We start from the raw sequence: 24,227 nt of genomic DNA on the forward strand, positions 1-24,227 counted from the left end.
CGCTCGACCAGGGGGTCCGTTTTATGCGTCCTCACGTGCCTCCGCAGTAGGACGGGCCCAGGAGAAGTCAACCATGCCGGTAGCGAGGTTCCCGATGTAGACTTCCGGGGGAAAACGAACATTTTCTCATGAGGGGTCGCATTAGTGGCGGTACAAAGCAGTGACCGAATGGAGTGAAGCGCTGCAGGGAGGACCTCCTGCCAGCGGGAGGTCGGAAGGCCCTTAGATTTTAGTGCTAAGAGGACTGCCTTCCAAACCGTCGCGTTCTCCCTTTCCACCTGGCCGTTCCCCCGGGGGTTGTAACTGGTGGTCCTGCTCGTGGCGATACCTCTTGTTAGCAGGTACTGCCGAAGTTCGTCGCTCATGAACGATGAGCCCCTGTCGCTATGTATATAGCTGGGGAACCCGAACAGAGCGAAGATGTCATTCAGACACTTGATGACCGTGGTACTGGTCATGTCTGGGCAAGGGATGGCAAAGGGGAAACGGGAGTACTCATCAACTATGTTGAGGAAGTACACATTGCGGTCAGCGGAGGGGAGGGGCCCTTTAAAATCGACGCTCAGGCGTTCGAAGGGGCGGGTGGCCTTGATCAGGCTTGCTCTGTCCGGCCTATAGAAGTGCGGTTTGCACTCGGCGCAGATTTGGCAGCTCTTGGTCATGGTCCTGACCTCCTCGATGGAGTAGGGCAGGTTACGGGATTTGATAAAATGGAAAAACCTGGTGACCCCCGGGTGGCAGAGGTCATTGTGGAGGGACTGCAGCCTATCACTCTGCGCGTTGGCGCATGTACCACGTGATAGGGCATCTGGGGGCTCATTGAGTTTCCCTGGCCGATACAAGATATCATAATTGTAGGTGGAGAGTTCGATTCTCCACCTCAAGATCTTGTCGTTCTTGATTTTACCCCTCTGCTTATTATTAAACATAAAAGCTACTGAACGCTGGTCAGTGAGCAGGGTAAATCGTTTCCCGGCCAGGTAATGCCTCCAGTGACGCACCGCTTCTACAATAGCCTGGGCCTCCTTTTCGACGGAGGAGTGTCTCGTCTCGGGGCCCTGGAGGGTCCTTGAGAAAAAGGCCACGGGTCTGCCCGCCTGGTTAAGGGTCGCGGCTAGGGCGAAGTCGGAGGCATCGCTCTCCACTTGGAAGGGGATGGACTCATCCACCGCGTGCATTGCGGTCTTCGCGATATCGTTCTTGATAAGAGTGAAGGCTGCACACGCCTCTGGTGTCAGGGGGAAGGAGGTGGCTTTGATGAGGGGCCTGGCTTTGTCTGCATAGAGGGGCACCCACTGGGCGTAGTAGGAGAAAAACCCCAGGCATCTCTTCAGTGCTTTTTGGCAGTGGGGAAGGGGTAGCTCCATTAGGGGGCGCATTCTGTCGGGGTCGGGCCCGATGACTCCGTTCTCCACCACGCAGCCGAGGATGGCCAGGCGCTTGGTGTGAAACATACATTTTTCCTTATTGTACGTTAGGTTCAGCCGTTGGGCCGTACGGAGGAAATTTGCTAGATTAACGTCGTGGTCCTGCTGGTCGTGGCCGCAGATGGTGACGTTATCCAAATAGGGGAAGGTTGCCCGCAGCGCGTTCTGGTCAACCATTCGGTCCATCTCCCTTTGGAAGACCGAAACCCCGTTGGTGACGCCGAAGGGGACCCTAAGGAAGTGGTAGAGGCGGCCGTTTGCCTCGAAGGCAGTATACTGGCGGTCCTCATGGCGGATGGGCAGCTGGTGGTACGCTGACTTAAGGTCGATGGTGGAGAATACTTTGTATTGCGCAATCTGATTGACCATATCAGATATGCGAGGGAGGGGGTACGCGTCCAGCTGGGTGTACCGGTTTATGGTTTGGCTGTAGTCGATTACCATGCGGCGTTTTGCAGTGGTTTTAACGACTACAACCTGGGCTCGCCAGGGGCTAGTGCTACCTTCGATAATGCCCTCCTTCAAGAGCCGCTCCACCTCAGAGCTGATAAAAGCTCTGTCCCCGGCACTGTACCGCCTGCTTTTGGTAGCGATGGGTTTACAGTCGCGGGTGAGGTTAGCGAACAGGGGAGGGGGGGGGACTTTTAATGTGGAAAGGCTGCAGGTGGTTTGCAGCGGGCGATTTAAAAGTTGTTGGTTGCAGACTGTGAGTGGGGGGAGGGGTCCACCGTATGCTAGTGTGACACTCTTAAGGTGGCACTGAAAATCCAACCCTAGCAGGACGGCAGCGCAAAGACGGGGCAGGACTAGCAGTTTAAATTTTTGATATTCAGTGCCCCCTACTGACAGGGTCACCACACAGTAGCCGCTGATGTCCATTGACTGGGACTTGGACGCCATAGAAATGCGATGGTGCGTTGGCAGAATCGTGAGGGAGTGGCTACGTACCGTGTCGGGGTGGACGAAACTCTCTGTGCTCCCGCTGTCGATCAGGCAACTGGTGGCGCGGCCGTTTACCGCGATATCCATCATGGAGCTGGATAGATGGTGAGGGTGGCCTTGATCCAGCGTCACGGAGGCCAGTATGTGGCTTAGTGAGTCACTATAGTCATCCGCCGAGACGGTGGTCGGTTCCGGTGACGAAATGGCGGTTGAGTGCGTTGGATACGATGGCGGCGGATGCCATGCGGCCGGGGGTACACAAAATGGCGGATAAGATGGCTGCTCCCACGGCCCGCACGCTGCGCTGCTGGCTGGCTTCCCCTTGCAGGCGTTAGCGTAATGGCCTTTCTTCCCGCAGCCCGAGCAGGTAGCTGTCTTAGCTGGGCAGTGCGCTCTGGGATGTTTTAACTGGCCACAGAAATAGCATTTTTGGGCCTGGTTACTGGGCATCGAAGCAGTTCTTACCGGAGGCTGCTGTCTCGGTTGGGTCGCTGCAGCGGTTGGTGCCGGGGGCGGCGGTCCCGTGTCCCACGGTTTCGATTGCCATGTCTCGGCGCCGTTACGGGGGTATGCCTCGAGGTTTCGGTGGGCCTCCTCTAACGAGAGCGCAAGGGCAATGGCCGTCTTCAGGTCGGGTTCCTTGCTTTCTAGCAGTCTCTGCCGGGTGTGGTCTGACTGGAGGCCCCTGACGAAGGCATCACAGGCGAGTCCCTGCGCGTGCTCCACAGCCGTTACCGCTTTACAATCGCAGTCTCTGCAGAGTGCCAGTAGCGCCCGTGCAAATGCCCCTACCGATTCTCCCGGTTGCTGCCTGCGGGATCCCAAGAGGTGTCGGGCGTAAATTGTGTTCACTGGGCGCGTATATTGCCCTTTTAGTAGCTCGAGGGCCGCCACGTACGTATTAGAGTCCCGGATTAGCATATATACTTGATGGCTCACCTGGGCGGTCAAAATTTTCAGTTTGTGATCCTCCTCTGTAACCTGTGAGATTGCGAGGAAGGATTCAAAGCAGCTCAACCAGTGTTCAAACTTGGCTGATGCACCCACATCTTGAGGGTCGAGGTCCAGGCGTGCTGGTCTGAGAGCTCTCAGCAATGTCTGCTGTATCCGTTGCTGTTGTTGCTCCTCAGGTGTCGCCATTTAACTTTTAGCTAATAAAATTGATACGCTTATCAATTACTTCATAAAAGGTGATGAGTCGAAGAAGAGATGATGAGTCGAAAGAAGAGATGAATAAGGCTTTTATTAGCTAAGAAGAGACCATGCTTCTTCGTGAGTGACTGAACAAGTCTGAACGAAACCCACACAGTGGTGGGTGGAGTCAGCTGAGGCATGCCTCCATACACAGCGCCACCCAGAGGTGGCAATATACAATACAGTGGTTTACCACACAAGTGGCAGTGAGTGGAGCGTGGCGGTAAGGAGAGCGTGGGAAGTGCCAGCCAAACAAAAAGTGGGAGCAGTATGGATGAAGGAATGAAGTAGAACAGGAGTAGCAAGAATACAGGCAGGAGAAGCAGGCTGGGGAAAAGGTGACTCCGAATAGGGCGGTGTTGTTGTGCAGTCTGCTGATTGGTGCAAGGCATGAGGTGACAAAGAGAAGGGGAGCAATGAAAGACCAAGTGGGGCAATGGAAGATCACGAGAGGCAATGAAGAGAATTGGGCCACTGGTTTCATAAATGAGGGATGTGCCTTGTTGGCTACTTAATTATTTTTGCCAGTTTCTCAGCAGTGGGAAACTGACTACTTTGTCTTGGTCATCACCCTTTCTCCCCCCACACCGCTTCTCACCTGTTCTCTACTGGTCCCACTAGCACTGCCTCCTTCTATGCCCCTGACTGCGGAACCCTAATATCCCCCCCGCCCGGTATCATCTCATACTCGCTCAATCACCTACACTAAACTTTAAAGAAAATTAAAACTTTAAAAAAAAAAAATTTCCTCCACCCCCCTCAAGTTCTGCTAGCAAACCATCGAGCCACATAAGGAGATATTAGGACAGTTGATCAAAAGCTTGGTCAAAGTGGTAGACTTAATTAGTATCTTCACGGAGAATAGAGTGGGGGAGGTTTAGGGAGGGAATTTGAGAGCTTGGGGCCTATAATTCAAAATATGATAAACATTTGGATCAATTTAGTTGCTAATGCAGTAAAGCCAGGCATTTACGAATTGTTTTTGAATGATGTCTTAACATGCATAATGTTATTTCGATGACGATGGGAACAGGCGCAGTGGGCCAGATAGACTTTCATTCTGTATCATAAGTACAGTTAGTTTCTTAGTGGAGACTAAAGCATTGCTCTCTTGTCAGTTGTTGGATGTCAATCTCCTGAACGGCTGACAAATGGCCACATAGTCTCTGGATTTGGACCTACATACAAACATCGGGAGACGATCACCTACAGCTGTAATGAAGGTTATGAAATGGTTGGCAAAAGTGTCATTGAATGTAATGAGAACAACACATTTGTACCACCACCACCAACCTGCAGACCACGTGAGTAACCATTCCTTTAACTTGAGAATGGAATCAAATGATGTGGGTGGAGCTTTTTGCAATCTGTTGAAACTCTGTTAACGCCTGAATGTTGGGATTGATTTTTTCCAGTTGGCATTGGCACATTGATTTTTTTCTTGCAACTTTAAAAAAGAAATCGGAATACTTTCTGTGACGAATGAGCAGAGGAAACTTGATGCTTTAACGCCACACATTGGCCCCTTTTATCGTGTCTGGTCACAAACACTCATACAGGGGTGAATTCGCCCCCACCCCAGCACCCGAGTGGAATTCCGGTGGCTGGCAGGCTGTATGTGTGACCGGATGCTCAGTAGTCGTGGCAGGAGGCCTGGTCAATTTTGAAGGCCGTGCCTCATTTGCATCGTAACAGTGGGCTATCTCTGTAGTACAAGCCCCACCAATGCAGGCCGCCAGTTCCGCGCTGCCACAACATCAGGCGGTCCACTTGGCCTCCTGAGCTGAAGAACTTGTCAACTCCCCTGAGCTGTCTGCTCCCCTTTTGGTGCCCTCAGGATACCCACCACTCGTCACCAGCAACACCACCACTTTCCACATTGCAATACTTCACCATAAATGTAATTCTTCTTATAAGTAATGGATGCAAAATCACGGGCACAATTTCCTGATGTGTCCTCCCAGCATCCTCCAGGAGCACAGAAGTGGAAGATTTAGTGCACATTTAGTGAGTTTGCCGCATTATACAGTCTTACATAAACATAAATTTCTATCAACAAACAGAACTTACCACATAAATGTGGACAGAGTATTAAACGACCATCCACTAATACTGCCAAATATATTCTTAGCTCAGAATAGCTTTATCCACTGATTCTCTGTAAACCCTCTGCGATTGTGAACTGTATGACATACTGTACATAATCCACCTCATATTCAAGCTTCACAATTTTATTTTTGCACACTGTGCTAGATTTAGCCAGTCACAATGTTGGTCTCCTTATGTTTACAGGTTCCTGTGGCAAGCTTCCACAATTGGAAAATGGCTCACCAACTGAGGAATTAATTTCTCGGACCTCATTTGCTGTTGGTACTGAAGTTAATTACAGTTGTTATACAGGCTACACATTGAAAAACGAAAGTTCAAGATCTGTTATCTGTCAGGTTGATTCAACTTGGACACCATTACAGGCCATTTGTGAACGTAAGTGATATGGGTAACTTTATTTTCCCTACTTTGTTCATCCTCTCCTGAAGGAAGTGATTTGTGCTGGAGTGCAGTTCTCTCAGCACAAGCAACCTTCAGTATCTTAGAGTACACAAGTCTTGAGCTGGAACTAACGGTTAGTGATCAGGAGTGGGAACCACGTTTTTTCTTCATTCACTCGGAGATGCTGAAGCCAACTTGATGGGGAGGTTTTCTTCATTTAAAAAAAATGTAAAAATTCTACATTTTTGCTTTTTGTGCACAGAATGGTACAAGTTTATATTTTGATACACAAACCTGAATGTAAAATCAGGTGGCGTTTAAAATGGGTGGCTGATGCAATCTTCTAGGTTTCCCGCTAGGCTATGTTAGGAATTGCCCCCAATGATTCTCACACTAAGGGCAGGATTTTCATTGGGCCGTGGAGGCGGGATTGGAGGCGTGTGGGGGGTGAAAATCTCAATCGAGTGGCACGAACCCAACCCACCTCCATGTCAGTTTCAAAGGGGGCGGATACCCGACCTGTGCTGGGAGCCGCCTCCCCAAGGCGGAAAGGGGATTAGTACCAATTAACTGCCTGTTAACAGGTAGTTAACAGGCAGTTTTTAGCCCAATCCCTATTTTTATTGCTGAAGTGTGGGATTCCCGACGGCTCCAAACCATGCCAAGTTAGCGAGGCGGACCGTCGGCCTGGAGGGTTCGAGATGTCCGGTGTTCAGGTGAGTGATGGGTGCATGAGTTCAGAGGTAAGTGTGTTTGGTGTATGTAAAGTGTTTAAAGAAGTTTTACTTACATTTACTTACCTTTACAGCCTTCCTTCCTTCAGGTCTTGGGAGTCCCTCATCTCACCGGCACAGAAAGCAGAATGGCCGCGAGCTGTCAAAAGTTGCAGCATTCAGCTTTCTGTTCTGGAGAGATCTCTAAATCAGCCTGAGAGGAAGGAATTAACTTGGAGTACAGATTGTCAGTGTTTGACAGCTTCAAACAGCTGTCAAACACTGATATTTCATCTGTCAAAAGCTTTTGACAGATGAAATGTCAATCTGTGACGTCACATGTTGCCGGTTGGCCCTTAATTGGCTTGCTGAGCCCGCTGGGTGGGCTCAACAAGGTCAATCAAGTGAAAATCACATGGGTTGGCCACAACTCGATAGAGGCGGAACTACAACCCCGAAAGTTGTAGTCCCACCTCCTACACGCCTCCAAAAATCAACATCCAGCCCTAACAATCTGCTGATTATTGAAAAGTAACCACAATTTCAAGTACATCCCTGTTACTGTGCATGAACTACACATTTGCAGGCTGACCTGCTTCCCGAGGTACCACGTGTTCCAGTTTTACCTGGCACCAGTTACCTTAGAGGTGTTCTACATCACCACACAACAAATAGTTCCCTTCCTAGGTACAAGGATACAATATACTCTTAGATTTTATTATTTTTAGTTTCCAATCTAGGCAGTGATTACCAAGTTAGAATGGAGTGTGTCTTGGAGGTGATGATATTCCCACAACATTGTTGCTCTTGTCCTTGGTATAGAGGTCACATGGGAGGGCAGCGCTGTTGAGACAGCCTTGGTGAGTAGTTGCAGTGTATCGTGTAGATTGTGCATACCCCAACCACAATGAATCGGTGATGGAGGGGGTGGATATTGAGTTCACTGGCAAGGGTACCAATCAAGTTCTGGATATTGTTGAGCTTCTTGAATGTTGTTGTGGTTGCACCCATCCAGGCAAGTGGTGAGTATTCCATCAAAGTGGTGACTTGAGCCTTGTAGATGGTGGAAAGGCTTTCAGGTGGTAGGAAGTCGTCCACGTGCCACAGAGTACCCAATCTCTGCCCTGCTCTTGTAGCCACACTATTGATATAGCCGGTCTAGCTCAGCTTCTGGTCAATGGTGACCCTCAAGATGTTGATGGTGGGGGAGTCAGCAAATGTAATGCCATTGAAGGCCAAGGGGAGGTGGCTGGGCTTTCTCTTTTTGAGGTTGTCATTACCTGGCACTAATGTGGCATGGATGTTGCCTGCCACTTATCAGGTCAAGTTGGAACATTGTAGGTTGGGTTGGGCTGCTTCTTTATCAGTAAGTTATGAATAGAGCTGAACACTGTGGAATCGTCTGCAACCAGCCTCATTCCTGACCTTACGACAGAGAGAAGGTCATTAATAAAGTTGCTGAAGATGGTTGGGTTGAGGTTGTTTCTCTGAGTAACTCCTGCAGTGATATCCTGGTGCTGTGATGACTGATCTCCAACAACCATGACCATCTTTCTTTACAGCAGATTTGACTCCAGCTATTAGACAGTTTTGCTTTGACCCCCGTTGGCAGTAATGTTTTTACTTTGATGGTATGTAATCTGCATATGGTTTCTAATCCATGTTGCCAGAGCAATGATATAGAATGGATTGTTAATACAAATGAAGCATTTTGTTTTCCTGACAATTATTGTAGAATTATTACGCTGCATGATCTTGTTGATTTAACTGTTGGGTTAATTTTCTGAAAACTGATGAGACTTAAAAAGAATTCCCATTCATCAAGCTGACTTCTGTTAATTCTGAATTATCTGATTATCGTAGTGTATCAATTATTATTCTGGAGGATTTTGTAATTGCTGTAGAAGTTGGTCTTTTTTGCCCCTTGATTTATTTCTTAAGTAATGTAGTTCAGGACTTGTTCTTAGTTTGTATCCCTCGCCCTCCACTGTGTATAGTGCTATAGGAGATTTACTAATTGGTTTTTAATGATGCCTTAACAAGCATAACGATATTTGAATGAAGTTGGGAACATGAGTCGTGGGCCAATAGGACTTTCAATCAGTATCATAAGTACAGTTAATTGTTTAATGGAGACTAAAAGATTGCTCTTCTGTCAGTTGTTGGATGTCAATCTCCTGAACTGCTCGCAAATGGTCACATAGTCACAGGATTTGGACCTACATACAAACATCAGGAGACGATCACCTACAGCTGTAATGACGGTTATGAAATGGTTGGCAAAAGTGTCATTGAATGCAGTGAGAACAACATATTTTTACCACCACCACCAACCTGCAGACCACGTGAGTAAACATTTATTAAACGTTTTTCTTATTTATGGGATATGGCTGTCGCTGGCAAGGCCAGCATTTATTGCCCACCCCTAATTTCCTTTGAGCAGGTGGTGGTGAGCTGCCTTCTTGAACCGCTGCAGTCCATGTGGTGACTGTACTCCAACAATGCTGTTAGGGAGGGAGTTCCTGGATTTTGACCCAGCAACGATGAAGGAACGGCAACATAGTTCTAAGTCAGGATGGTGTGTGATTTGGAGGGCTGTGTGGAAGTGATGGTGTTCCCATGCGGCTGCTGCCCTTTCCTTCTAGGTTTTGGAGGTTGCAGGTTTGCGAAGAGCTGCTGAAGAACCTTGAGAATGGAATCAAAAGATGTAGGGGGAACATTTTGCAAATCTGTTGAAACTATGTAAATATCTGAATGTTGGGATAGATTTTTCCCATTTGGCATTGGCTCATTGCTTTTTTTTCTTGCTGTTCTTAAAAAAATAAATGGGCATTCTTTTCAGTGAGCCAATGAGCAGAGGAAGCTGAATGCTTTAATGCCATACATTTGTTCCCTTTTATCATGTCTTAATTTTGTGGTCACAAACACAAATATAGGGCTGAGTTCCAGATTTCCACTACTATTTCTGTGGAAAAAGTGCTCCCTCATTTCATTCCTAAATGGCCTAGCTCTAACTTTACGATGGTGCGCCCATTGTTTAGATTCCTCCACCATGGGAAATAATTTCTCTGTATCTACGCAATCGAATCCCGAAATCATTTAAAATTCCTCAATTAGATCATCCCTCAACCTTCTAAACTTAAGGGAATAGAGGCAACATTTATGCAACCTATCTTAATTTAATGCTTTAGGCCCTGGTATCATTCTGGTGAATCTGCACCATATCCCTTCCAAGGCCATTATATCTTTACAGAGGTTCAGTGCCCAAAACTGACCGCAGTGCTCCAGTGAGGGTTGACCAAAGATCTGTAAAATTGAAGCATCACATCCTCACTTTTGAATTCCAACCCCCCTTGAACTAAAGGTCAACATTTCATGAACTTTTTGTACCTGTGCATTAATTTTTAGTGATTGAAGTACTTGGACACCTTAATCCCTTCCCTCCTCCACAGCTCCTCGCTTCTCACCATTAAGAAAATAGTTGGAAACCTAACATTGGCATGGGAGGAAACAGTTATTCAATGTTTAGATTCAACATTGCATTTTAAAGGAACATAGTGTGTGAAATGAAAAATGGCTGTTCATAGAGTCAGAGTTATACAGCACAGGAAGAGGCCCTTCAGCCCATCGTGTCCATGCTGGCCATCAAGCCCTGTCTATTCTAATCCCATTTTCCAGCACTTGGTCCATAGCCTTGTATGCTATGGCGTTTCAAGTGCTCATCCAAATGCTTCTTGAATGTTGTGAGAGTTCCTGCCTCTACCACCCTTTCAGGCAGTGAGTTCCAGATTCCAACCACCCTCTGGGTGAAAAAGTTTTTCCTCAAATCCCCTCTAAACCTCCTGCCCCTTACCTTGAAACTATGCCCCCTGGTTATTGACCCCTCTGCTAAGGGGAAACGTTCCTTTCTATTTACCCTATCTATGCCCCTCATAATTTTGTACACCTCAATCAGGTCCCCCCTCAGCCTTCACTGCTCTAAGGAAAACAATCCCAACCTGTCCAGTCTCTCTTCATAGCTGAAGCGCTCCAGCCCAGGTAACCCCCTGGTGAATCTCCTCTGCACCCTCTCCAATGCAATCACATCCTTCCTATAGTGTGGCGACCAGAACTGCACACAGTATTCCAGCTGTGGCCTAACTAGCATTTTGTACAGCTCCATCATAACCTCCCTGCTCTTATATTCTATGCCTCAGCTAATGAAGGCAAGTATCCCATATACCTTTTTAACCACCTTATCTACCTGTCCTGCTGCCTTCAGGGATCTATGTACATGCACACCAAGGTCCCTCTGATCCTCTGTCCTTCCTAGGGTCCTACCATTGATTGTGTATTCCCTTGCCTTGTTAGTCCTCCCAAAATGCATCACCTCACATTTTTCAGGGTTAAATTCCATTTGCCACTGTTCTGCCCATCTAACCATCCCGCCTATATTGTCCTGTATCCTGAAGCTTCCCTCCTCACTATTTACCACTCCACCAATTTTCGTGTCATCTGCGAACTTACTGATCATACCTCCTACATTCATATTTAAATCATTAATGTACACTACCAACAGTACACCACTGGACACAGGCTTCCAGTCACAAAAACAACCTTCGACCATCACCCTCTGCCTCCTGCCACTAAGCCAATTTTGGATCCAATGTGCCAAATTGCCCTGGATCCCATGGGCTCTTACCTTCTTGACCAGTCTCCCATGTGGGACTTTGTGAAAAGCCTTACTGAAGTCCATGTAGACTACATCAACTGCACTACGCTCATCCACACACCTAGTCACCCCCTCAAAAAATTCAATCAAATTGGTCAGACATGATCTCCCCCTGACAAAGCCATGCTGACTATCCCTGATTAATCCCTGCCTCTCCAAATGGAGACTAATTCTATCCCTCAGAATTTTTTCCAATAATTTCCTTACCACTGATGTTAGGCTCACTGACCTCTAATTCCCTGGTTTATCCGTACTATCCTTCTTGAATAATGGTACTATGTTAGCTGTTCTGCAGTTCTCTGGCACCTCCTCTGTTGCCAGAGAGGTTCTGAAAATTTGTGTCAGAGCCCCTGCAATCTCCTCCCTTGCCTCACACAGCAGCCTGGGATACATCCCGTCAGGGCCTGGGGATTTATCCACTTTTTAGCCCACTAAAACCGCTAGCACCTCCTCCCTCTCAATACTAATTTGTTCAAGTATATCGCAATCCCCCTGCCTGATTTCTATGCCTACATCGTCCTTCTCCATAGTGAACACTGATGCAAAATATTCATTTAAAACCTCACCTACATCTTCCGGCTCTACACACAGATTGCCACTTTGGTCCCTAATGGGCCCTACTCTTTCCCTGGTTATCCTCTTGCCCTTAATATACTTATAAAACACCTTGGGATTTTCCTTTATTTTGCCCGCCAGTGTTTTTTCATGCCCCCTCTTCGCTCTCCTAATTTTTTTTTTTTTAAGTTCCCCCCTGCACTTTCTATGCTCCTCTAGGGCTTCCACTGTTTTTAGTCCTTTGTATCTGCCAAAAGCCTCCCTTTTTTTCCTAATCCATTCTTGTATATCCCTTGACATCCAGGGTTCCCTGGGCTTGTTGGTCCCACCCTTGACCTTTACGGGAACATGTTGGCATTGTACTCTCTCTATTTCCTTTCTGAAAGACTCCCACTGCTCTGATGTGGATTTTCCTACAAGTAACTGATCCCAGTCCACTTTGGCCGGATCCTGCCTAATCATATTAAAATCAGCCTTCCCCCAATTTAGAACCTTTACACGTCTTCACACTGAGGATACCCTCCATCGTGTTGTGTGCCACTACCACCGTGCTAAATGGGATAGATTCAGAACAGATCTAGCAGCTCAAAACTGGGCATCCATGAGGCGCTGTGGGCCATCAGCAGCAGCAGAATTGTATTCCACCACAATCTGTAAACTCATGGCCCGGCATATCCCTCACTCTACCATTACCATCAAGCCAGAGAACCAACCCTCATTCAATAAGGAGTGTAGAAGAGCATGCCAGGAGCAGCACCAGGCGTACCTAAAAATTAGGTGCCAACCTGGGGAAGCTGCAAGACAGGATTATATGCATGCTAAAAAGCAGAAGCAGCATGCTATACACAGGGCTAAGCGATCCCACAATCAACGGATCAGATCAAAGCTCTGCAGTCCTGCCACATCCAGTCGAGAATGGTGGTGGGCCATTAAACAATTAACAGGAGGACGAGGCTCCATGAATATCCCCATCCTCGATGATGGTGCCCAGCACGTGAGTGCAAAAGACAAGGCTGAAGCGTTTGCAACCATCTTCAGCCAGAAGTGCCGAGTTGATGATCCATATCGGCCTCCTCCTGAGGTCCCCACCATCACAGAAGCCAGTCTTCAGCCAATTTAATTCACTCCACGTGATATCAAGAAACAGCGGAGCGCACTGTATACAGCAAAGGCAATGGGCCCAGACAACATCCGGCTATCGTGCTGAAGACTTGTGCTCCAGGACTAGCCAAGCTGTTCCAGTACAGATACAACATTTGCATCTATCGAACAATGTGGAAAACTGCTCAGTTATGTCCTGTCCACAAAAAGCAGGACAAATCCAACCCGGCCAATTACCGCCCCATCAGTCTACTCTCAATCATCAGCAAAGTGATGGAAGGTGTCATCAACAGTGCTATCAAGTGGCATTTACTCACCAATAGCCTGCTCACTGATGCCCAGTTTGGGTTCCACCAAGACCACTTGGCTCCCGACCTTATTACTGCCTTGGTCCAAACATGGACAAAGGAGCTGAATTCCAGATGCAAGGTGAGAGTGACTGCCCTTGACGTCAAGGCAGCATTTGACCGAGTGTGGCATCAAGGAGCCCTAATACAGCTGAAGTCAATGGGATTCGGTGGGGGGGGAAACTCTCCACTGGCTGGACTTCTACCTAGCACAAAGGAAGATGGTTGTGGTGATTGAAGGTCAATCATCACAGCCCCAGGACATCGTTGCAGGAGTTCCTCAGGGCAGTGTCCTAGGCCCAACCATCTTCAGCTACTTCATCAATGACCGTCCCTCCAACATAAGGTCAGAAATGGGGATGTTCACTGATGACTGCACAGTGTTCAGTGCCATTCACAACTCCTCAGATAATGAAGCAGTCCATGCCCGCATGCAATAAGACCTGGACGACGTTCAGGCTTGGGCTGATAAGTGGCAGGTAACATTCTTGCCACACAAGTGCCAGGCAATGACAATCTCCAACAAGCGAGAGTCTAAATACTGCCACTTAACATTCAATGGCATTACCATCGCCGAATCCCCAACCATCAACATCCTTGGGGTCACCAGTGACCAGAAACTTAACTGCACCAGCCACATAAATACTGTGGCAACAAGAGCAGGTCAGAGGCTAGGTACTCTGCAGCCAGTGTCTCACTCCCTGACTCCCCAAAGCCTTTATACCATCTACAAGGCACAAGTAAGGACTGTGATGGCATATTCTCCACTTGCCTGGATGAGTCCAGCTCCAACAACACTCAAGAAGCTCGACACCATCCAGGACAAAGCAGCCCGCTTGATTGGCACCCCATCCACCACCTTAAACATTCACTCCCTCCACCACCGGCATACCGTGTAACATCTACAATATGCACTGCAGCAACTCGCCAAGGCTTCTTTGGCAGCACCTCCCAAACCCGCGACCTCTTCCACCTAGAAGGACAAGGGCAGCAGACACATGGGAACACCACCACCTCCAAGTTCCCTTCCAATTCACACATCATCCTGACTTAGAAGTATATCGCCGATCCGTCATCGTCGCTGGTTCAAAATCCTGGAACTCCCTACCTAACAGCACCATGGGAGTACCTTCACCACAGTTCAAGAGGGCGGCTCACCGCCACCTTCTTGAGGGCAATTAGGGATGGGCAATAAATGCTGTCCTTGCCAGCGACGCCCACATCCCATAAAAATGAATTTTAAAAAAATCATGCCCATATCAGTTTTACAATGACCAGAGCAGTACAAAGTTTCCTCTGCTCTGTCCCAAGGATGTATCTCCGATCTAACAGGAACAAGCTTGACACCTGTTCTGATGAGTCAAATCAGAGAATAAATAGAGCCGCAACCCCTTCACTCACTCACAGTGTGCATCATAGCTTTCCTTTGTATTTAAAATTGTCCAGTTGATTCCCATTTGGTAATTTGGATCACCCCTTTGCTTCTTTAAATCACTATTTTATGTTGAACATAGTTCATTGTTTCCCCCATGTCCTCTGCTGTTACTGGCATGGTAGAGGATTCAGAGGTTACCGTATTGATAGCAAGAGGAAGGCTACCTCTGTAATCTCCTCCAGCCCCACCACCCTCCGAGATATCTGCGCTCCTCTAATTCTGACCTCTTGAGTATTCCTGATTTTAATCGCTCCACCATTGGTGGCTGCACCTTCAGCTGCCAAGACCCTAAGCTCTGGAATTCCTTCCCTAAATCTCTCCGCCTCTCTACCTCTCTTTCCTCCTTTTAATACGCTCCTTAAAACCTACCTCTTTCATCAGCCCTAATATCTCCTTATATGGCTCGGTGTCAAATTTTGTTTGATAATGCTCCTGTGAAATGCCTTGGGACGTTTTACTATGTTAAAGGTGCTATATAAATACAAGTTGTTGTTGTGCCTGAAGTGATTTGAAGGATTAATTTGCCATATATTATACGTTAGATGCATTTGACAACATGAATTTGTGTGTGCTTAACTTAGTCTTTTTTAAAAATTCTACAGCATCAAATGGACGTGTACAAAAGATTGTTGGTAAGTGGGAGAGCTGGATAATGCATGTTTTACTAACTGCATCAAAGTACATTTGTTTAGTATTTACTGACAATTGAAAATCAAAATTGTAAATTAAAAAATTTACACACTGAATTGGTATTCCAAATATTCAAACTAGTAAGTATATAACTCTTCAGTCAGAATGATTGAATAGAGGGAATGCAATGAGGGTTCACCAGACTGGTTCCTGGGATATGGGGATTGTCCTGTGAGAAGAGATTGAGTAGACTAGGACTTTATTCTCTACAGTTTAGAAGAATGAGAGGTGATCTCATTGAAACATACAAAATTCTTACAGGGCTTGACCGGGTAGATGCAGAAAGGATGTTTCCCCTGGCTGGGGAATCTGGATCCAGGGGTCACAGTCTCAGAATAAGGGGTCGGCCATTTAGTACTGAGATGAGGAGAAATTTCTTCACTTAGTGGGTAGTGAATCTTTGGAGTTCTCTACCCCAGAGGGCTGTGGCTGCTCAGTCGTTGAGTATATTCACGACAGAGATCGATAGATCTTTGAATATTAAGGGAGTCGAGGGATATGGGGATAGTGCAGGAAAGTGGAGATGAGGTAGAAGATCAGCCATGATCATATTGAATGGTGGAGCAGGCTCGAGGGGCCAAATGGCCTACTCCTGCTCCTATTTCTTATGTTCTTATGATTATTAATGAAACATTGGTACTTTAATAGTATTTAAAGGTAAATTTTTCAAGGCTCTGCTGATGTTCTCAGTCAGTGAGGCTCCAAGCCAGGTGTTGTATTGCTGAGGCCTTGCGCACCTGATGAACAACACACTCCATTTTGCAGTGAAGAAATGCACGTGTCTTTTTTGGCCATGCTGCACTCAGTGTGAGCTTCATTATATCTTTTGAAAATTATTAGTGCTTCCCATGCTGGATTTCATATTCTCCTCCCCTGTTCTTCCCCTGTAGTGCAGCTTGCCCACCTAAAATGGATGCATGAGTGTTTGGCTGCTTTCCAGCAGAAGTAGACTTCTTAAAGCTGTGTTGTAATTTTTAACTATGTTTTTAAAGTTTTTTTTACCTTATTGGATAGTTTCATCCAACATCGCATACACATTAATGAAAGGGAAGAGCTGTCCCTGTTCCTGCAGTTTGGCTTAGAGCACCTGGTATAGTTTTATGACACGCACCCTTAATTCCTGTTGCTATACAATACCACATTTTCGCTTTCCAAGAATTTGTTACCATTCTACAACATTATTGCTTGAAGGTGCAATTTCACTTGCAGCAAACAAAGTTCTCAGGTTGGAAAATCCAAATTTTTTAGACAGAAACTCAATTACTCGGGGGGGGGGGGCGGGGGGGTGGGAGGTGGGAAAGAAAGTTGCACTTACAGTTCAAGCATCCATCCTAACACCAGGGCCCATAGTCATAGACCAAGGCAGACCAGCAGGGGCGGGGGGGGGGCGGGGGGCCAAGTAAGTAAGACACAGCTAGAATACCCACGCACTAAACACACATACATCCCTGCTGCTTACACAATGAACCAGCACACAGACCAACCACATACCCAGTCAACAAACACACAGACCAACCACATACCCAGTGAACAAACACACAGTCCAACCACATACCCAGTGAACAAACACACAGTTCAACCACATACCCAGTGAACAAGCACACAGACCAACCACATACCCAGTCAACAAGCACACAGTCCAACCACATACACCGAGAAGAAACACACAGTCCAACCACATACCCAGTGAACAGACACACAGTCCAACCACATACACAGTGAACAAACACACAGTCCAACCACATACACCGTGAACAAACACACAGTCCAACCACATACCCAGTCAACAAACACACAGTCCAACCACATACCCAGTGAACAAACACACAGCCCAACCATCTACATACTGAACACGTGCACAGAGCGACAATATACACACTGAACAAAGACACAACTTGACTAGGTAGTTGCTTGGCTACCTACACACTGGATGGGCACACAAGCCAGATATTTGAACATCTGTGGTAGGAAAAATTTTACTGTCTTGAATTAAGTTTGAAATTACCAGGCATCTAGATTAAGAAAAAATACTTAGAATTCACCAGCACAGATTTTAAAATTACTCTTTTTTTTATATCCTCCTACGTAAATGTCTACAGCAGATTCTGTCAATTGATCTTTTTTCCTCACATGTTTCTATGAACACATTTTAGGATGGCAGCAAGATTCCAGAGTAAAGGTGCAAATAAACTTCCTTCGTGTATCACAACTAGAATCAGTTATCCAGTGTAGACTAATGCATTTGTCTCTGGTCAGTTGTTGGATGCCATCACCCTGAATTGCCGGCAAATAGTCAAATAGTGGCAGTATTAGGACCTACATACAAACATCAGGAGACGATCACCTACAGCTGTAATGAAGGCTATGAAATAGTTGGCAACAGTGTCATTGAATGTACTGAAAGTAACACATTCATGTCATCACCACCTACTTGCAATCTATGTGGGTGATGATTTCTTAAATTTCAGAAATGAAAAGATGTGGGTTAAACATTTCCTAAATATATAAAAATTATCTGAATGTTGACACAGATTTTTCCCAGTAGACATTGGCATATCCATTTCTTTCTTGTTCCCCTTCACTCCAAAATAGTTTTTAAAAAAAACTGAAATTGGAGTATTTTCAATGACCAATTGCTTTAATGTTGTACATACCAGTTATCACATTCTAACTTTGTGGTCACACACACGCACACAACAGTCTTTTCATCTGGAATAGTGAGTGGACCATTTCCCTTGCGTTGTTAATACAGAGAAAATTCCCCCCAAAGTGGAGTCCAGGAACACTCACTAAAACATCACAGGACTGAAGCACAAGGTGAGAAGGCCTGTCTTCAAGCTGAAGATGCTGGAGCAGCAGCAGGATATCCGTGATGGTATCTCTCATCTGCTTAGTGTGATGGATCAGATATCTGGAGATGAGCAGCTGCAGCTGTAATGCAGGTTATGAATTGGCCGACAAGAATGTTGGTATATGTAGTGGGAACATAAGAACATAAGAATTAGGAGCAAGAGTCCGCCATACAGCCCCTCGAGCCTGTTCCACCATTCAATAAGATCATGGCTGATCTTCGACCTCAACTCCACTTTCCCGCCTGATTCCCATATTCCCCGAGAGTCCAAAAATCTAACAATCGCAGCCTTGAATATACTCAATGATTCAGCATCCAGAGCCCTATGGGGTAGAGAATTCCAAAGATGAGATATTTGTTGCCCAATCAAATTGAGATGCTTCCTGCCTGCCATGTTGGAGGCTCAAGAGGCTTTTTAGTGCCTAAAAATGTGAGTTCCACAACTGAATTCCTAGGCCCTTGTGTTTTGGACTGCTGGTAAAGATTCTCCTAGATGCATGCAGAGGGAGATTAAAGGCAGAGGCCTATTAATAAGGGGTATTGCACCTTTGAGTGAATCTTGTATATATTTTGCCAACATTTTCAGAATGAATTCCAGAATTAGGAGAAGTTTCATATATTAATTCCAAAATACTGCGAAATACATTGGGAAAAATACATTGAAAAAAGTCACTTGAGCTCCTGGTATTTTGTAATATATCTTACTTTTTCCCTTTTTTTCTATCTAGCATTAATCTGTGGTAATCCAGGAGTGATTCTGAATGGGTATCATGAGGCACCAAATACGACATTTGAAATCAAAGTTACTTTTTATTGTAATGAAGGGTGAGTTGTCTTTACTCAGATTGCTGTATAGTTTGGTGAAGGTTTATTTTTAAAATTTTGTGAATGTGGTGACAGCAGTCCACAGCATCTCCATGTTGGTGCAACAATGCAACTTACCCAACACAAGACAACCATTACCTATTGTTTACATTTCTGAAGACAGCCGTCCATGTGGCTACCGTGTGAGGCTTGTAACTGAATGTAACACTGTGGGTAGTAGTTTTACACATTCTACTGAGTCATGTAATTGTCCAATTAGTGCTAAATTCTGGGCTATTGATGCTGTGAACTTTCACCCACTGGTCAAACTCCTGTCACTTAGGTTCTTCGAAAACAATTGCAATATTTAATTTATGATTGATCTGTAGATCCATAATTTGAGTTCAACTTTGGAGGTTTTTGCCTGCTGGCTCCTCAAAACTGTGAATCAGCTCTGTGAGCCAAGAAGCATCAATATCCTTCCTAAAACTGGCTGACCTGAATTACGTTTGCTCTTCCATATGTTTTCCGACCAACACTTCGTCCAGTAATAGTATAATGGCCCAGAAATTCGGGTCGGGGGCTTCCCGCGGGTGCAAGCCCCCGACCTGCACTTACCTAGCGCGCCGGCCGTTGAGCTGTGGGCCCGTGTGGGATTCCGATCCTGGGCCTCCTCCAACTGCCGGCGCGCAGTGCTTGCATATCCCAGGGGCGCAGTTAGTTCGATGCGTCCCCTGGGATCACGTGGGCCATGGAGAGCCAATGGTAGCAGGGAATGCTTCATTCATAAGTTTGACAGGAAGAGCTGTCAAACCTATAAATACTATAAGCTCCAAAACATCACTAAAACCTCAAATAATTTTTTTTTTTAAATCACATTTTTAAAATAACTATAAATTACATAAAATAACTATTTTAAACAATTTAAATTTTTGAAAAAATTAATTACATTTTCTAACGGGGCTAAAAATAAACTTACCTTTCTTTAAAGTATTTAAATTTAATAAACCTGTGGAAAAAATGTTTTAATTTTAATTAATGCACCACTTACCTTGTTAAAAGCAGGCCTTGTGCCTGCTTTTACATGTGTAACTCTTGGAGACGTACCCTCCCGGAGAAACCTGCAAAAAAAACGTAAGTTTCACGCGCACGCGCTGCCTCTCTGGCGTACGCGTTCGACTTCTGAACCCTCTCCTTTAAGGGAACGGAAGTTCCGGTTTCCCGTGCATGCGCAGTGCATGCACAAAACTGGCACTTCCATTGGGCCTACGGGTGAGTACCCAGCGCGTACTCACCCGTGGAGACCCGAATTTCTGGGCCAATTATGTCTTGATTTTCAATCTGCCCCTGTGCTAATGTAACCCAGGACCCTGACTAGCTTTTTGCTACTCTACCAAACCAGTGTGTAGATAGTTAATAGTGTAACCCTTTGATTTCTTTGCTCTGCATGATGCTGTTCCATTGTTGTATTTATCTTTCAGTTCACTGCTTTGATTATCTGCTGCGGCCTGTTTCTGTTTCTCCAGGTACCGGATGGTGGGTCGGAACTATCGGTTGTGTACAGTTGATGGCTGGGATGGCCAGGTCCCAACCTGTGAATGTAAGTTAGGGCTCCAAATGTCTGGCTTCACTTTCTGTGCCAAACAATTATGTCAACTTCAAAAATATTGTATAATGTTTTATAAAGTACCCCAATTAGCTTTACAGTGAATGATTGTCAGAATTATAATGGTGCGATTGTAAATGGCCAGCAGAAGGAATGGGTTTCATGGGCTGCTTGGCATTTTCTTTTAATTTATTAAATGATTTCCATTCCCATGGTGAAAAATAGATTGATTACTAATGAAGGACGAAAAGTAACAATTGTCGATTTTGTTTTTAAAATGTGCTTTTTCAGTCACACTGTAAATGGTACTTGGATTAATACTTTCAATATCAATTCCACACGAATTTGCCTCTCGTGCAGTTGCTGTGCTGTAATTGCCAAATTGAGCTGTAATTAAAGGGATGGATGTTTTTGTGATGGGGAAAGAAATTAGTCAACCAAATTTTACTTCTTTAAATAAAATTTAATTCCCAATTAATTTGTGCTATTGTTTAAATAAGTAGCTGGTTAGCCAAAGGTAAACCATGCGATTGTAGCTGTGGTGTGATTATATGTAAAATACATTTAGCTTCCTGAATCTGAAAATGCTTTTGAATGCACAGTGAATATCCATGAGAAGCAGGTTGAAGTTTAACATGCTTGCTCAAGTAAGACATCGGAATCTAGAGGATTGAGACAAAAGCAAAATACTGTGGATGCTGGAAATCTGAAATTAAAACAGAAAATGCTGGAAATACTCAGCAGGTCAGGCAGCATCGGTGAAGAGAGAAACACAGTTAACATTTCAGGTCGATGACCTTTGTCAGAACTGGATAAAGTTAGAGGTGTAACAGATTTTAAGCAAGTGCAGGAGCAGGGAATGGGGGGAGGGGAGGAAAGAACAAAAGGGAAGGTCTGTGAGGATTGGGAGCCATGTTTCCTGTGTGCATACATGTACTAAAGTCGTAAACCTGTTTATAAATAACTGGTTCATGAATTTGTTACATGTAACGTGCAAAAGGAAATCACTTTTTTTCCCCTTCCTTCTTTCACTGTCAATAAGTGATCATTCCCTTGGTAGGAAGAATAAGGAAGTCATATACTCCTTGGAAAATAAGTGTCAAAATGGGGTAGAGGTACAGAGGAATCTGGGGACACAGATACTCAAATCACTAAAAGTAGCGACGCAGGTTAATAAGGCCATTAAAAAGCAAACAAAGGGGTTAATTTCTAGAGGGATAGAATTGAAAAGCAGAAAAGTTAAGTTAAACTTGTATAGAACCTTGGCTAGACCACACTTGGAGTACTGTGAACAGTTCTGGTCTCCATATTATAAAACAGACATAGAGGCAGAGAAGGTGCAAAAAGGATTTACTAGGATTATATCAGAACTGAGTCATGAAAGATTGAAAAGGCTGCGGCACCTTTCTCCAGAAAAGAGAAGACCGAGGGGTGACCTGATTGAGATCTTCAAGATTATTAAAGGGTTTGATAGGGTAGATGTAGAGAAGATGTTTCCACTTGCAGGGAGACCAGAACTAGGGGCCATAAATATAAGATAGTCACTAATAAATCCAGTAGGGAATACAGGAAAAACATCTTTACCCAGAGAGGGGTTAGAATGAGGAACTCGCTACCACAGTAGTAGTTAAGTTGAATAGCATAGATGCATTTAAGGGAAAGTTAGATATGCACATGAGGGAGAAATGAATAGAAGGATATGCTGATGGGGTTAGATGAAGAAGGGTGGGACGAGGACCGGCATGAACCTGTTGGTCCGAATGGCCTGCTCTAGTGCTGTAAATACTTTGTAATTCTCCTCCCTTTTATTTAGTGTTTCAGATTTTACAATCCTGTGACATGTGCTGTACCCTAATGGCAAGCAACTAACATTCCAGTGTTCACGGTTCACCCTGACTTCCCTGTATTCATCTCTCTTTCTGTTTACCTGCTCACCTAAAAACAAAATGCAGCTGAGATAAGTTGATTAGGTTGTTGCTAGGATTATTGGGAGGGGGCAGAAAGGAAACACAGAAACATAGAAGATAGGAGCAGGAGTAGGCCATTCGGCCCCTCGAGCCTGTTCTGCCATTTAATGAGATCATGGCTGATCATCCAAATTCAGTACCCTGTCCCTGCTTTCTCCCCATATCCCTTGATCCCTTTAGCCTTAATAAATATATCTAACTCCTTCTTGAATATATTTATTGAATTGGCCTCAACTGCCTTTTGTAGTAGAGAATTCCACAGGTTCACCACTCTCTGGGCGAAGAAATTCCTCCTAATCTCTGTCCTAAATGGCTTACCCCTTATCCTTAGACTGTGACCCCTGGTTCTGGACTCCCCGACCATCGGGAACATCCTTCCTGCATCTCGTCTGTCCAGTCCTGTCAGAATTTTATAAGTTTCAATGAGATCCCCTCTCATTCTTCTAAATTCTATAGCTGGTCTAGTTCAGCTTCTGGTCAATGGTGACCCTCAAGATGGTGATGGTGGGGGACTCTGCAAAAGTAATGCCATTGAATGCCATGGGGAGATGGCTGGGCTTTCTTTTTTGAGGTAGTCATTACCTGGCACTTAAGTGGCATGAATATTATCTGCCACTTGTCAGGTCAAGTTGGAATGTTGTAGGCTGGAATGGGCTGCTTCTTTATCAGGGAAGTTATGAATAGAGCTGAACTCTGTGGAATTGTCAGTAATTGCTGTAGAAGATGGTCCTTTTTCTCCTTGATTTATTTCTTACGTAATCGAGTTCAGGATTTGTTTTTAGTTTATATCCCCCTGCCTCCAGCGTGTATAGTTTCATAGGAGATTTACTAATTGTTTTTTAATGATGCTTTAACAAACAAAGATATTTCTATAAAGTTGGGGACATGAGTCGTGGGCCAAATGGACTTTCAATCAGTATCGTAAGTATGGTTAATTGTTTAATGGAAACTAAAACATTGCTCTTTTGTTAGTTGTTGGATGTCAATCTCCTGAACTGCTCGCAAATGGTCGCATAGTCACAGGATTTGGACCGACATACAAACATCAGGAGATGATCACCTACAGCTGCAATGATGGTTATGAAATGGTTGGCAACAGTGTCATTGAATGTAGTGAGAACAACACATTTGTACCACCACCACCAACCTGCAGCCCATGTGAGTAAACATTTCTTAAACATTTTTCTTATTCATTTATGGGATATGACCGTCGCTGGCAAAGCCAGGATTTATTGCCCACCCCTAATTTCCCTTGAGCAGGTGGTGGTGAGCTGCCTTCTTGAACTGCTGCAGTCCATGTGGTGAAGGTACTCCCACAGTGCTGTTAGGGAGGGAATTCCTGGTTTTTGACCCAGCGACGATGAAGGATCGGCGATATATTTCCAAGTCAGGAT

General features: G+C 45.3%; 1 protein-coding gene across 1 annotated transcript in view; it reads left to right on the forward strand.

Annotated features, from left to right (window-relative positions):
• LOC147105178 (complement receptor type 1-like) overlaps positions 1-24,227 on the forward strand; it is a 358,655-nt gene that overhangs the window by 248,050 nt on the left and 86,378 nt on the right. The window contains exons 51-56 of the mRNA XM_086011790.1: positions 4,682-4,867; positions 8,926-9,111; positions 17,862-18,047; positions 19,185-19,281; positions 20,787-20,860; positions 23,806-23,991. Of these exons, the coding sequence (XP_085867916.1) occupies positions 4,682-4,867; positions 8,926-9,111; positions 17,862-18,047; positions 19,185-19,281; positions 20,787-20,860; positions 23,806-23,991 (915 nt within the window). The remainder of the gene's footprint in view (positions 1-4,681; positions 4,868-8,925; positions 9,112-17,861; positions 18,048-19,184; positions 19,282-20,786; positions 20,861-23,805; positions 23,992-24,227) is intronic.

Source organism: Somniosus microcephalus, chromosome 18 (assembly GCF_052327205.1).
Source record: "Somniosus microcephalus isolate GS21.2 chromosome 18, FLI_Smic_1.0, whole genome shotgun sequence".
NCBI lineage: Eukaryota > Metazoa > Chordata > Chondrichthyes > Squaliformes > Somniosidae > Somniosus > Somniosus microcephalus.